Source organism: Coenobita brevimanus, chromosome 85 (assembly GCF_032717465.1).
Source record: "Coenobita brevimanus isolate Jiangsu-jjx chromosome 85, ASM3271746v2, whole genome shotgun sequence".
Taxonomy (NCBI): domain Eukaryota; kingdom Metazoa; phylum Arthropoda; class Malacostraca; order Decapoda; family Coenobitidae; genus Coenobita; species Coenobita brevimanus.
In genome coordinates this window covers 11,841,820-11,857,837 of record NC_137038.1, presented here as the reverse complement: position 1 = coordinate 11,857,837, position 16,018 = coordinate 11,841,820, and the positions used below count along the sequence as shown (strand labels likewise).

At 42.4% G+C, this 16,018-nt stretch overlaps 1 protein-coding gene across 1 annotated transcript in view; it reads right to left on the bottom strand.

The window, feature by feature from the left end:
• Window positions 1-3,004: 3,004 nt before the first annotated feature.
• Window positions 3,005-16,018, bottom strand: part of SNF4Agamma (SNF4/AMP-activated protein kinase gamma subunit) — a 111,837-nt gene continuing 98,823 nt past the window's right edge. Inside the window, exons 7-9 of the mRNA XM_080280496.1 lie at window positions 14,752-14,955; window positions 10,760-11,000; window positions 3,005-7,310 (exon numbers count right to left, since the gene is read on the bottom strand). Of these exons, the coding sequence (XP_080136622.1) occupies window positions 6,916-7,310; window positions 10,760-11,000; window positions 14,752-14,955 (840 nt within the window). The 3' untranslated portion in view covers window positions 3,005-6,915. The remainder of the gene's footprint in view (window positions 7,311-10,759; window positions 11,001-14,751; window positions 14,956-16,018) is intronic.

The following is a 16,018-nucleotide window of genomic DNA, read 5'->3' as shown; positions in this document are numbered from 1 at the left end:
GGCCCCCAGACCAGAGGGCCTCCCTGCACCACACCGACGCAGCCCCAGCACGAGGGCCGCCTATCAGGTCGAGGCCCTCAGACGGGAGAGCCTCCCTGCACCCCACCTACTAGTGTGACCCAGAGTGAACGTTACCCAGGAGATATAGGAAAATAGTGACTCTCCACCCCCTGTGTCAAGAACAAGTCGGAAAACAAGAATAGTGAACAGTGACTAAGTGAAGAACAGTGTAGTTGATAGTAGCCCACAAGAATTCAGTGTTGGCAGGGCAGAGAATGAACTTTATTGTAATTATTCCAGTTCCCCCATATAAGAGAACTTTCTGTGAACACCTGAGGTAAGGGTGCGCAGGCCCGTCAAAAGCCTAAGTGTGAGTGTCGCCGTGACAAGGTGACGATGTCAAGTGTCGCCATCCGCACCCTACCTCATTTATAGTAATATTTCCCATACAGACTCCCAATCTTGTTTATTCCCTTTGTGAACCATTCTATATATATCCTGCCTAAAAGTGACACATAAACAATACCACAGATAATTCAAGATCTCCCTGTATGAACATTGTAGTGTGTGCTAAGTGTAACTCTATTTTGTGGTGCTGAATATTAACTCTGTGTCTCTGTTCCCTGTATCTCAAATATCACTCTACGTGTATTGTTACGGTTAGAATTAAGGTAATAGATGTGTTAAGGTATACTGCCTGGTTTTTATGTCCTGTTCCGTTGTTGGTGCTTTACTTCCGGTCTAGAAAGAGGACCCCGCTTCAGTAGCTAGTGTTTTTACGACGAGAAGTCGCCATAAAAACACCAGCATAACAGAGGTGTGGGGAGTTCCCGCCCGGGAGTTGTGGGGGCTGTCTGGGGTTCCAGAGGGCTGCGGCCCCCGGGGCTTGGCGGCGCCGACAGGAAGGGGTTGCGGCACCGGTCTGCGTCAGGGTCCGTCAGAGTCTCCTCCAGAGAAAGTTGTTGGAAGCCGAGGCCAGGTGAGACTACAGGGCCTCTCCAATACTCCTCTACGCCTAAGTCTCCCTCTGTGTCAGGGGTCGGGGAACAGGTGTCAGTTCCAGGCGGCAGACCGGCTACAGGCCGTCTCCTGCTGTAGGGCCCGGCTACTGGCCATGGCTTCCTGTGGGGGTGGCTACAGGCCGTCGCCAAGGCCCGGCTACTGGCCATAGCCTGAGAGAGTGGGTGGCTGCCAGCAAACCCAGAGGCACCTTCGGAGTGGCTACAGGCCATCTGATGAAGGCGGGAGCGGCTACAGGCCATCTCCTGCAGGAGGGGTGTTGAGCAGCTACAGGCCGTCTCAAGGGGAACACCTTTGGAGAGGCTACAGGCCGTCTGACGAAGGCGGGAGCGGCTACAGGCCGTCTCCTCGTTACCCTCAGAGCAGCTATGGGCCATCTCCTTCAGGGAGGGTGAGCGGCTACAGGCCATCTCAGGGGGAACACCTTCAGAGCTACTACAGGCCATCTGATGAAGGCGAGAGTGGCTACAGGCCATCTCCTTCAGGATGGGGTTTGAGCGGCTACAGGCCGTCTCAGGAAGAACACCTTTGGAGTGGCTACAGGCCGTCTCAGGAAGAACACCTTCAGAGCGGCTACAGGCCATCTCCTGACGAAGGCGGGAGCGGCTACAGGCCGTCTCTTCGTTACCCTCGGAGCGGCTATGGGCCATCTCCTTCAGGGGGGGTGAGCGGCTACAGGCCGTCTCAGGGGGAACACCTTCGGAGCGGCTACAGGCCATCTGATGAAGGCAAGAGTGGCTACAGGCTATCTCCTTCAGGATGGGGTTTGAGCGGCTACAGGCCGTCTCAAGAAGAACACCTTTGGAGCGGCTACAGGCCGTCTCAGGAAGAACACCTTCGGAGCAGCTACAAGCCATCTCCTGATGAAAGTGGGAGCGGCTACAGGCTGTCTCCTGGTTACCCTCAGAGCGGCTACAGGCCGTCTCCTTAGCAAGGAGCAAGCGGCTACGGGCCATCTCAAGGAAGACACCTTCAGAGCGGCTACAGACCGTCTCCTGACGAAGGGGGTAGCAGCTACAGACCGTCCCCTGACGAAGGCGGGAGCAGCTACAGGCAGTCTCCTTAAAGAGGGGTGAGTGGCTACAGGCCGTCTCTGGGGTGCTGGCAGGAGCTGGATAGGCAGCTCCACCCCATAGCTGGTTGGTGAAGTCTCGCCCCAAAGGTAGTGTGGTATTCCTGCTATGGTGACGGCGGGCGAGCTCCAGGTCATAGGGGCGCGCTGCCCGGGCTGACTTAGGCCGTTGTCGCACTGAGTCCCGGCACGCTGTCGCTGCTCCTCTGTGGGATCTTTGTGGGGGTGTGTGTGTGTTCTCGGGGGCACTATACTGCATTTTAGTATCTCTTTGGTGTTGCAAAAAATGGCGTACCCTGTCACGTGCATCTGAGCACCTGCCTCATCCATCCAGCTTGATGCTTTTTTTTTTACATCCTACAAGCACTGGAACAATCTGTCTATCTACTCTCAGATGCCACAACCCTGTAAGGGGTGGCCATTTTGTCTTTTTGAGTTAGTTGTTTTACGGGGAGGGGCACTATCCTTCTGCCAACCCAACTGTTGACACGTAGGGAACACGTATGGGTTGATTATTTGGTTACCATCCAGCATTGAATGTGGTTTCCTGGCTTAAAAGAAACCATCAGGCTTGTCACTCAATGTCAAGCCACCCGAAAAGGAAAGAAGAGTAATATTAGAAGTGACAGGAAAGATGGGAGAAATAGAAATAGACGAGTGCAGACACAGAAAATGAACGATAAAGGTGAAGGAAGAAGTAGGCAGCACCACATCAACTGAGTGGATGATTGTCGCCACCACCTACAACTACTGTAACAATCACAGAAAGCAAATATTCTCAAGTGATCAAGTGATCTTGCACTGGTCAGTTTATCTTATTCTACTACCAAGTTTTATACAACTACAACTACTGTACTAAGTCTCTCTTTTATCACAGACTGCAACTACAAAGGTTGTCCAATGATACACCTGCAGTATTAAATCATTTATTATTATCATTATCACTATTATAGTTATACTCGAGTCAGGGGAGAATACGAGACATATATACAAGGCGTGATGACTCAGCGATTCCCTCCATTATGTACAAAGCAAAACAAATACATTGAACCAGTCTTACAAAAGTCAACATGAGGCACAGAATTACTAGTTTATATATTATTATTTTTTGTAAAGTGACTGAGGAGGAACGCAGTGGTGAGAATGTGGGTTACAGGTGAATGGGGAGAGAGGGAGAGATTGAGATAGGAAATTACTGAAGGCAACTACAGGTAGTCCTCATTAAGTCAAGGGTGAGTTCATTAAAGCACAACTTTTACTATTTAACCGGTATTGTAAATTGGGGAAACTGGCAAATCAGCCTTATAGGAAGGGAAAAGTTTAACTTAAATAGATAATATTTTTGTAACTGTTACATTTATGGCAAAAAATATATAAAAAAAAAGGTGACCTACAGGAGGACTTGCTGTAGTATCTATTACTTTACTTTCACTCTCCCTTCTATTATCAAAACTGAAAGGATGGGAGGTGAGAGATGAGAGGAGAGGAGATGAAACAGGGTATACAGTACTTTGTCCTTAACTCTAGTCTTCCTCTCCATTCACATCTCTCATTACTCCCCTCAGAGCAGCAGGGAAGAGGGTGGGAAAGAAAGGCCAATATCTTTCTTTCCCTATCTAAATTCCCAAAATTCCTACCTCCAATACTCCCTCAGTCTTCCCCACATTTCTACTTCTCCCTCCCTATTGGATTCTTTTGCCATACCTAACTACACCTCCAGTTCAAGATTAGAGAACAGCCAATTCTATTTTAAACCATTTAAAGTGAAAGAGCTTGAAGCTAAACTACCACAATTCAGTAAGTTAATGGGTAGATATCAACCTGCTTCCTTTGATCTGCTGCTTGACAAAAAAATCACCTCTTGGGAATCAAACTTGAGTGTTAAGGCTGTCATTCCGACTGGGGTGCTCTGGCCACAAATCCGCCAGATTATCCTTCTCTAAGAACCCATCCATAAGCCCAAGTCCCTCTCTCTCCCTCCCTCCTGCCCCTAATATATTGAGCAAGGGCCGAGAATTACTATTAAAATGGATAAATGAAATTGCACTGTTAAGTACATTATTCTCTATGAGGGGTACTTGTTCCTCTTTCCTTGCGTTGGGTCGTGAGATGTGTTGTCAGCTGTGAGCTGTAATAAATGTCTGATATATTTACTGCACTGTGCATTGACAAGTGCCATATGTAAGATGAACACATTATCCTCTTCAATCTGGTGACATGCAGTACATCCCATTTTATTTCTGTTTTCTCCAGACAAATTTATTCATGTCAGGAGACACTTAAAACAGGAGGGGGTTAGACACAGCTTTAATAAACCCTTCACTCCAAAAGGTTACTCCTAAAGTTAACTGAAACTGTTGGCTACAAGAATATAACAAATGGAATCAGAGTAAAGAGGTTAATGGGGTCAGAATTAAAGTCAGCAACCAAGAGGCATCAACTGTGTCATATAACCTGAAAGATGGATCAGGAACAAGACACTTTCAGTACAGCTATGGTATATCAGCAGTTAAATATATCAGACTATTGATACAGCATCTAAAAATGAACTACATAATATATCAACCCTAAGCTATACGTTTCCACTTCGTCATCTCTCCATAAGATTATGGAAATGAGAAATAAGGCTGAGACATAAATATAAAATGGCTTTGCACTACTGGAATTTCCCACATCTTAAAAGTAATGCTTATATCACGAAAACGGCACAATTCAGGGCGATCCTTTGTACAGCAGTGAGGCCACAGTGTTAATTTTCTGGAATTCTTTATCTCTTACTGGTTGTTTTCGAACTCATCTGTGTTGTTAGTGAAGCAAGGGAGGAACTACGTCAATAAGATGTCACCGGAAGGTCACAGCTTGGAGGAAACTACACAAGGTTTGTTTTCCTTCACTGCTTGGATTAGGCCCTAACTCTGGCCATGACTTGGTGTATACATTGTCAATTCCATGCATGTGTGTATGTGTGTGTATGTGTCCAAGTTGTGGCCACTGCAGTATGCCTCTGCCTCTTGATGAAACTTGTAGTCTACTAACAACATAATACTGTAGCAGAAAAAAATAAATAAAATTTAAAAAGTACTATTATCCCCATTACTATTGAAACCAAACAATTACACTCCAATATCATAATATAACAGTGAACACATTTTCATAAGAATTCTAATTCCCTGATATATTTTTGTTGCTACCCTGCTTAGCTACATGCAAGATTTGTCAAAACACATGATCATCATGGATACACTTCTCTATGTCAAATAAATGGCCACTTGTAACTCACTAAACATGCAGGGAAAAAAAATAAATCATTATGAAGGCCATTGTCAGTTTCCTTGCAACCAACATATTCGCCTAAGTTGCATCCAGCGGTGAAAGATCTGCTTTAAGCAAAGTAGCTCTGCTAAACTTTTTCAAACTTTTCAATGCTCATGTTTTGGCTTTCTTCAATCGTTGTTCTTAACACATGAATCCCAGCTTTTAAAATTTCCATTCTGGCGGCAACAGCACACATCAGGCTTGATACTGCTAAGACTAATGGGGCTTTTCTCTAGGGGAGGGTGCCAGCGTATCACATGTGTTGTAACATACTAGTGCGCCACTACAAAATAGTTGGCTACAACTTAACCTTTTTTTTTTTTTTTTTTTTTTTTCTCTCTCTCCAAGTTTTTGTTATTGTTATGTTTTATCCTCATTTCCTCACTTTCCTTGCACTATGTATGGAAGAGATCAGACTTTAGAACTTAGCAGGAAAGGCATTTTATTACCCGAAAAGCTATGGTAATTGATATAACAACCATCACAATGTGTTCCTTCAATTCCCTGTCACTCTCATGACATAATCTTAAGGATATTATACTGTTTCTGAAGAGATTAAACAGAGGCCGAGTTTGGTAGTTTCAGCACAGTATGGATCGTCCTTCCAAAGTTTAGTTTTCATCACTGCCAACTATTTACTATTTCAGTCTCTTGTAGTTCCTTCACAGTACATTTTCATTCAGAAAAGCAGCACTTTTAATGGCACTAACATATCCATTCTACTATCTTTACCCTTTGACTCTGTTCTGTACCTTTTTTCTTATTTCATATTCACTCCTTTTCCTCCCTGATCTTAATAATTCTCTAATTACTCATCAGTAGTTTCTGCTCAATAACTTTAACTTTCTTCTCCACAACTGCTTAATTTGTATGCTTGTGCTTGCTGAACTACGTGATGCACTTACTTATATCCTGAATTCTCTATAGTTTGCTTTCTCAAAAAATGTATAAATATCATAAAGTTGTCTAGCTACCTATCTAAGCTTTAATTTTGCTTGCTGGGGCTTTCTCCTCTGCCATAAGCTGAAATAATCATGAATCATCTGTAATCAACATACAGTAATCATGTGTTCTAAATCAATTTAATGAAACTCACTTTTTCTGCATTTCTTGCATGCACTGCTCACTGCCTTTTAAAACTTGGCCAGCACTAAAGTATTCAGGTGATTCTACAATTCAGTCTTGCTTGCTTGCTTCTTAATTATCCTACATCCTCCTCATTTTCTTGCTCTATGAAATACAAATGAACTTTTTCTACAGCACAGGTTAGGCTACTTATTGCACTCAGTGGTTCTTTACCAAATTACCCACTTAAGAACACACTCCTTATCCACCTAGTCACTTAACCAAACAGCGAGCTCAACTTAACCACATACGGTACCAATCTATTCCTAGTCAGCTTATTCACTATCTTTCGGCCAAATCTGCCAAACCACTGTAGCACTACAGTTGGCCTCTTCTGTACTCGTCAGCCAAACTTTTTCTGCCCAGCCAGATCAGCCTTTAAATCACCCAGTGATGGGAATAACCTCTGGTTGCATTGGCTGATCAGAACCATCTATTACAAACTGATCTTTGTTTTCTTCCCCTGTTAGTGATTTAGCTGAACCTTTGCCATCCTCAGTTTGACCATCCATAATGTCTTCGCTCTTGGCTGAATCATCTGAGCCTTCTTTACTTCCTTCATCCATTTGCTTGACTTCATTCCCTTCGCTGTCTCCATCAGTTTGCTTACACTCTTCACCAAGGCTGTCTTGGCTGCCACTAGCATCCGGAGTGTTGGCTGTGTCACCGATGATGGAGCCATCAGCTGAGGATTTCGAGAGGGTGGACTCTGAGTGTGCCAAAGTGGAGGCCAGCTGACTTACTGTTGCTGCCTGGAGACTACCTGGCTCCATGTCCACTGTGAGAAAGAAAAAAGAAAATTATGGGATGATTGTGATTAACATAAAATTACAGTAAGTATAATATGCTTCAGTTGCTGTATCTGGAACTGATAATGGTTATCTGACTTCCATTTTTAAGCATGTACCTGCAGACTTTTTTTTTTTTTTTTTCATGAGGAAGGTTTTGCATATGTACAGTGTAGATGGTAATCTGCTAGGTGCCAGTAAGAGTTATGATGGTAGTAAGGCATGTATAAGGGTAAATGGGCATCTAAGTGAATGGTTCATGATCAATGGAGTGCGCAACAAGGTTGTGTAATGTCCCCATGGTTGTTCTATATATGGATGGGTGATGAGAGAAGTAAAAACACGAGTAATGGAGAGAAGGGACAGCATTGGTAGTGAGTGGTGATGAATGGAGTATCTAAAATTTTATGTATGTTGATGTTGCATTACTGCTTTCAAGTACCAGATACGAGCTTGATAGACTAGTGCAGGGTTTCATAGATTTCTGTGGGCATTGTGCCTTGACAGTAAATGTAGAAAAGAGTAAAGTAATGGTCAGTGTGAGAGAAGGTGACTCCCAGTGTGATGTTGAAGTGACTGGAGTGAGACTGAAACTGGTGAGAGTTCAAATATTTGGGTACAGTGACAGAAAAGAGAGGAAAACGTCCAAAAGTAGTGGAAAGTAGAGTGATACATGGAAGGAAAGTAGCTGGTGCTATGAAAGCCTTGATAACAAGCAGAGGCATCAGTGTTGCTGCAGCGCAAAGCTTACATGAAGAAGTCTTAGTGCCAACTTTAACATACGAATGTAAGACTATGGCGTGGCATGAAAATGAAAAGTCAGGAGAAAAAGCAGTGGAGATAGGACTGTTGAGGAATGTATGTGGAGTACAGAAAGTGGATAGGATACGGAATAATGATTCATGAAAGATGCGGAATCACCAGAATCAAAGAGAGTGTACTAAGATGGTATGGTCATGTGGAGAAAATGGATAGCAGAGTGATGAAAAAAGTATATCTGAGTAAATCTGAAGGAGGGAGGAGGCGAGGTATGCCAAGAAGAAGGTGGAGAGATATGGTGGATGTATGAGGAAGAAAGGTATGGAAGTTGGTGAGGCTAAGGGACTGACAAGAGATCGAGCTGGCTGGATGAATTTTGTGCAGAGAAGCACATGCCCTGGGATTTGGCACCCTCTTTAATGTGACAACGTTCGGACTGGCTCTATCGGATAGGTATATATGAAACTACATTATGTGGTGAAACCTTTTGGCCTATCAGATGGAACCAAAATTCTATGGGCTTGAATGATGAATGAATGGGAGCATGACCCACTGGACTGAGCAAACTCTGGCTGTCTGAATGCCGCTACACATCACCCCACCCTAGGGTGGGAAAGGAGGTACCTTTCTTGGTGGTTTTGGCACATTTAGGAATTTTACTGAATAATGCCAAATATTTTCCAATAAATAAATAATCTACAAGTTCTTTTATGAAGCCATGTCAGTTGTCAAAACTAACCCCTTCACTACTATTACCACCTTATGATGATTATATACTTGGGGGAAAAAAAAAAAACTTAAAGTTAGTGAAGGCTGTATCTCTCTCTCTCTCTCTCTCTCTCTCTCTCTCTCACACACACACACACACACTCTCTCTCTCTCAAGGAAGGTCACAAGATACGGAGAGCCAAAAGTTTTTCCTTCGAAAACCATCTCCTCTGCCGAGTGATTTAAAGTAGTACTTAAGTCATTTCTATGCCTGATATGGATTTAAAGTACTGAAAGCCTTTCCTGAGCCCAGGATGGATTTAAAATATTACAGTATGTGTCGCTTTTGCTTTTACTACAGTATTTTCCTGTATTTCTCTTACATCAACGATGCCAAAGCATAACGGTTTTGGTACTTCTTTGTTTTAGATCGCTAATGATCAGAATGATGTCAAAACATTTGTGTACTATATGCTGTCAATTACTACAGTCACTATCCTTTTCCTGCTTAAGTTAATGTTCCCTTCGAGTATCTCTTTACCTGATTCGCTCACTCATGCATTCTTAGCACCAGCTGACTGGGAACAGTCTCCTTCATCATGTTCTTTAACTGATGCACATGACGTAAAATTCCTGTTAACTGTCATGTTAAATATGAGTGCCTCTTCATAACCATCATCCTGACTTCTATTTCCCACAAAATGGTGGGATGAAGCAGAGTCCAGAAAGCATCACAGAAGAACAATCTACAGCATGCCCAGTGAAATCAGCCAGACACTTATTCATTCAACATTTAAACCCTAAAATCCAGCTCTATCTCACAGACCAAACCATTGGCATTCATTTTTTAGGGGGATTGTATTCTTCTTTATACAGTTATTCCTTACTTAACAATATAGATATGTTCCTAAAAACTACTGTGTCAGGTGGAAATAGCGTTACGTGAGAGATGTGTTCTAGCAAGAAAGATTACATAATACAAAATCACAATCAACTAAAAATACTTTTCAAAATGGACGCCAGGACTGAGTGTATCAGTATATATTTAGTGTTCAAAGTCCATACGCAAGTTAAAGCAGTAGCGACACTGTATACTGACTTACGTGTTCATGTGGGTTGTATCAACCCTGACCTGACGCTGCAGAGCTAATGATGCCACGTTAGGTGAAAAATGTTCCTACACTGATTAATAGCTTTTTAGTGAAAACCATGTTAAACGAAGAATTACTTTTTTTTTTTTTTTTTTTTTTTTTTTTTTTTTTTTTTTTGGTCCGACTATGGGCATAGGCTTCACAGCCTGCTATCATGGCCCAGTAGTCCTCCTACATACCATACACCTCTACATGTCACCACTTCAGCACTAACACCCACCTTCCATATTGAATACATGCTAGGGCTGTCTCATACAGGACTGGTGTATTAGTATTAGCAGGAGTATTTTTACGACACGTCGGTGGGTCTTTTGGTAGATCAGTAAAGTCTGATTTTATGAAATTCAAATCCTTAAACTGTTCCCTGACCCAGCAGGGATTTGAAATTGGGTCCAGTAGGACCGCAAGGCCACCTCTCTACCGACTGAGCTACCACCTACCCCCTTATATATACAGTATAACCTGCAGCCACCATTTACATCTCCAAAAATACTGTCCATCTATTTCCATCCAGCCTCTATTGGAACTCCATTTTCTCAACTTCCACAACTTAACATATCCAGCCATCTTTTTACGGATACAACACACAAGCACATCTCTCCACAGGTCAATTTCTTTATGGCCTGCCATTCTTCTCCCATCTATCATTCACTTATTCCATAAAACTCAGTTCCTCCATTTATCTCCTCACTTTCCACTTATAATTCAAACTGATTTCTGGTTTCAAAATTTCAAGCAGTTTCTAGCACTACAGTACGATTGTCAGTGGGGAAGGGGGAGTAAACAATTATCATCCACAGATATAAAACAGGGCAACTTACTACAAGGTTTAAGAACAAGTTCCTTAAGGATGTCTGAGAGAGAGATGATTCCAATAACTCGATCCTTAGCATCAACTACCACCAGTCTGTGAACTTCTGCCCGTACAATACGCTCCATGATGGTGCCCAGGGTTTCGTCCAGGGTACAGCGGTGGACTTGCTCAAACCACTCATTGCGATACTCGTTGGCCTTCCTCAGTGTCACATCCAAATTGCTGTAAGTTCCCTCTGCTGCCAGGTTCTATGGGGATGCAGGTAAAAGTACTTGTATTAGGATGGTGTTATGAGAGAGGTAAAAACACTCATTCACTTGCCATTCTTGACTCTACCCCACAAGCATGAACATCCAACTGTGTGTTTCACACCACGTGATAGCTCGAGTCAATCCAATGACTATCACTTCCCTGGAAAAAACAGAGGTGACAAACCCTTGTTATACACTGCTCTGTACCGTATCATTTATAAAGGCTCCAACATGCTTGCACACATCGACTTTGATCACCTAATGGCAGCTCTCAACACTGCTCAATCTCTGGCAGTCTCCCTATTCAGTCTCTTATTTCTGAGGTCACACTCTATGACCTCATCCCAGTCCCCCCCAACATCTGCCTCTCACAACCCTACCCCCAACATTCACACTTCTAACCTTCCGCACCCAACTGTCATCGGCCATCCTCTCAACATGCCCAAACCATCTTAATCTACCCCTCCTCATCACAACACTAATATATTCTAGTCCCATCCTTCCTAGCCTCTCCAGGCCTTGCATTCAAGGACACACTACACATCATTTAATCAGTCATTTCAGTCTATATGAGCCTACAAATATCCACTTCCTTTAATGCCCAAGTCTCACTACCATATAGCATTGCTCTCCTAACCCATGCCACATGCAAAATTTTTTCCAACCAGCCCAAGCCTATGCCTCATCACCCTCCATACCCCACAATCATACCAGTACTCATTTACCACATGTTACCATCTTCAAGGACTACAATGCCCCTTCTCACCTTAAAATCTTCTCAGATACTGTATACCCTTTTCACCACTCTACTCACATCTATTCTTTCCACATGACCAATACCTTCCAATCTCTATCTATCTATTGCCAGACGCCTTAATCCCGTAAGGAATGACTGCAAACAATTCGCCTCCATGTCACCCTGTCCCCTGCCATTCACCCCCCCTCCCACTGCTCATACCCTCCTCTCTCAAATAACTCTCCACTCCATCCCTCCACCTCATCCTCGGCCTCCCCCTCCCTCACACCCCCTCAACTTCACTCACAATCTCCTTGTTAGTCTCTTGCTCTCCATCCTCTTCACATGGCCAAACCACCTCAACGTATTTCTCCTAAGGCTTTCTATCACATCCAATTCCACACCACAACACTCCTTCACTTCCTTATTTGTCAGTCTGTCACTCCATGTAACTCTACATGCTCCTGTCAAATAACTCATTTCCACTGCTCTCACTCCTGACTTGTGTCCTTCCCTCAAGATCCAAGCTTTGCTTCTAGATGTTAAGAGTCGGTATCACAATACTGTACTGTCATGCTGCAACGTTTTTACTTCCAAATTCACTCCCTTATTTCTTATCACTGCTTTCAAAGAACAAGCAACCTTTTTTCCTTGTTGTACCCTTTCAAGCCCTTCATCTTCCAAACTTCCATCCTTACTCATCACACAATTCAAGTATTTAAATGCAGTCACACATTCCATTTCCTCATCATCCAACCTCATTGTACATTCAGTGACTTCATTTCTCTAAAAGACCATAACTTTACCTTCCCTACATTCACCTGTAGATTCCGTCTTACACACTCTCCCAAACTCATTCACCAAACCTTGCGGTTCCCCTCCATCTTCACTTAACGATACATTATCACCAGCAAACAACAGGATAAGTAGTTTCTGAACACTGCCCTCTCTCATTAAGGCCGCTCCAACATCCACTGCTCTGCCTTGTATCTCTTTTATAACTCCATCCATACAAAGACTGAACAACCATAGAGACATGACACATCCCTGTTTCAATTCAACATCCAGACAGAAAAATTCACTCAGTTCACCATCAATACGCACTGTGGCCGTAGCACCCTCATACATACAGTACTCTTCACAGCATTCAACGGCTTCCCATTAACTCCATATATTCTTAATATTTTCCTCATTCCTTGTCTATCCACTCTCTTCTATGCTGTCTCTAAATCCATGAAATCTGCATACAACTTCTTTTCCTTCTCTAGAAACTTTTCCACTAAAGACCTATGGATGAATATCTGATCCAAACAACCTCTTCTCTTCCTAACAGCTCTCTGTTCTTTTCCAACTAATTCCTCTGTTATTTCCTTAACTCTGTCAATAAGTATCCTTTCATATCTTTTCTTTTTACACTAAGAAGACAAATGCCTCTATGATTACCACACACTTCTTTTTCCCCTTTTCTCTTCAATTCTGGTATCCACAAACTCCTCTATTCCACATCTCTTAAAAACACAGTGCCAGTACTTATCATACCCACTCTCCACACCACACACATGCATCAACAGCCCAATTTCCGCTGCTCACTACCAACAAACAGAGAGCAGTTCAATACTTTCTTCTTCCTCAACCACATACAGTTCTGGTGCAAGAAAGTTTGGTTAATATTATTTTCTGACCAACTAAGAACTACTGGTAGTTTATATAACATAAAATATTCATTCATTTATCATTTAATCCTGTGTTGCCCCATGAGGAACATAGAAGCTGGGAGCTAGGCAATTGGTCCTAACATTTAGGATGAGAGTGACATGCCTCACTCATCCTTGAGTGGCATTATGTGGGCACTAAACTCCAACCACCCCTTGGATATAAACCTGCTCAGGCTCAATCCGACTGGAGCACCTTAACCCCTTATGGGCAGGCAACTTACCAATTATACGACCGTGTGGGGTGGCATATTTTCGGAAAAATAAAGTATCAAGGAATAAGCCTAAACATGCATAAATTGATGAAAAATGAATGAAAAACGAAGGCAAGAGGTGTTATATGCGCAGTAATACGTCTGCTGGCTGTGGGAGGAGGAGAGGAGGAGTGAGGGAGGAGGGCGGGCAGGCAGCTTATCATCAGGTGCGCCTGGGGTGAGGCTAGCAAACTATTCACTCATTTGCTTTTTCTTCACCAATGAACACCATATTTATCATTTATGCATTCCTTACACTATTCATTATCTTCAAAATCTTGTGTATGTGTTTTCTATTTTACCTGAACACTCATAACAATAAAACTTACGTACGTATACAGTATACTATTTTATGTGAACAATTATAACACTACAACTTACATATTATGTAAATTCTATTTTACTTGTTTCAAGGCTTGGGAGAGTAGAAGGTAGGACAATAAGTGACAAGGATGCCTTATCACCCAGTTTCACCAATAATTTAGGACTGAAAATAGCTGGACATTACATAACATCGCCCGCCTCCTCACGCACGGATGTTACGTAATGTCACCTGCCTGTTAGGGGTTAATCACCCACTAAACCACTAGGTGCCATAATTTGGTTATATGGTTACCACCCAGCATAGCAAATGGTTTCCTGGTGTACAGGAAACCATTTGGCTTGTCACTCAGTGTAGAGTTGCCCGTAGACAGAAGGAAGAGGAAAGAATGAAGGAAAAATGACAGAACAGGAAGGATGGAAAGAATGGAGGAAGAGAGGAAAGGGTAGTCATCCAAGTGCAGCACTACATCGAGACAGTGGATGGTGAGCACCCTCACCTACCACTAACATAAAACAAAATACTGTATTTACATTTGCTCAGGAGGATTTCTATCATCTCTGAATTTATTTCTTGATATATATATTTTTTTTGTATGTTACATCTTTTGAAAACTGACATGGTTTACATAATTAACACAAAAGTAACTTTGCTGAAATCGACTTCCTAGGAAAAGGTGCTCTAAAACTTCCTAAACTATTGAGAATAGTGCTCAAAGACTCACAATAACATCAAACTTGGCATAGATGTCCACTAGCTTTCCATCAGCATCAACTATGGGCAGTGCTGAGATGCGGTGCCTAACAAATTTATTGAGCGCCTCAATGATGAGTGTGTCCTGGCTGGCAGTTTCAATGTTGTTGTAAGTTCCCATGTTCATCTCTCTCAGGGGCTTCTGCAGAATCTGGGGCTTCGGTAGATCATTTATCTGCAAAAGGAAGGCATAGGTTATGGGAACATGGAATTTATTTATAATTATTGGATGTTAGTGGTGTTATCATGGACACACTCAGCCCACTACCAAGAAGTCCTGGGTTTGATTCCCAGGCTGGCCACAAGATCTTGGTTTAAAGTCATCTTTATCCAACTCCGTTCATACCTAAAACTGAAACAGGGATCAGAACACTAACTTCATGGTTGTAATTCATAGTCTGGGGGAAGGCTGGAATTCAGCAAAAACTTAATGTCTGCCACAAAGACTCATACAATTGACAGGCATTAATTTATAAGCTTTCTTTGTCTTCACCACAAGAGTGGACTTTCATCCCACCAAAGGATACGGTGAGGTAGGATTGGGGGGGGGGGGGGTATGAAAGTGGGAAAATTAATAACTGCACATCCAGTAAAATGGACAAGACAAATCACTTTACAATATATAGTTCTTTTTGCAAGTTCAACATGTTTTTTAAAATCTCTTAATTTTTTTCATATATCTACCTCATCCTGTAAATCTGGGGAATCTGGAAATGAAACTTTATAGTTGATGGAACTTGTACATAGGCTTCCCCCTACGGATGTCATATATGTTATCATATCATATGCAATCAGACTGTTAATCTACTCAACTTCACCTCCAAGCTTGAAATACTTCATTCCTTCAGCCTCATGATAAAATTAATATTTTATTCTTCCTACAGGCAATTTTACTGTTTCCAAGAGACTTCAGGCCTTCATTTAGACAAAGCCTTCAACCCTTCATCACTATTGAACTTGTGAAAAATGAATAATGCTGTACTGTGTTTGGTATAAAATAAAACATATATACAGTATATATCACCTGACTAAATGGATCAGATGATGTACACAATATTTATCTACCTTACCTGTGTGAAAATTAAACAATACTGACGTGTTTCAACAGCAGAGTACCATACAGTATACAGTACTATTAGCCAGTAAATTACATTTAGTTGAAGCTAAATATTTCCAACCAACCTACTACAAACAACAGAAGCTTCAATACTGGTATTTAAAATGCAACTGCAGCTTAC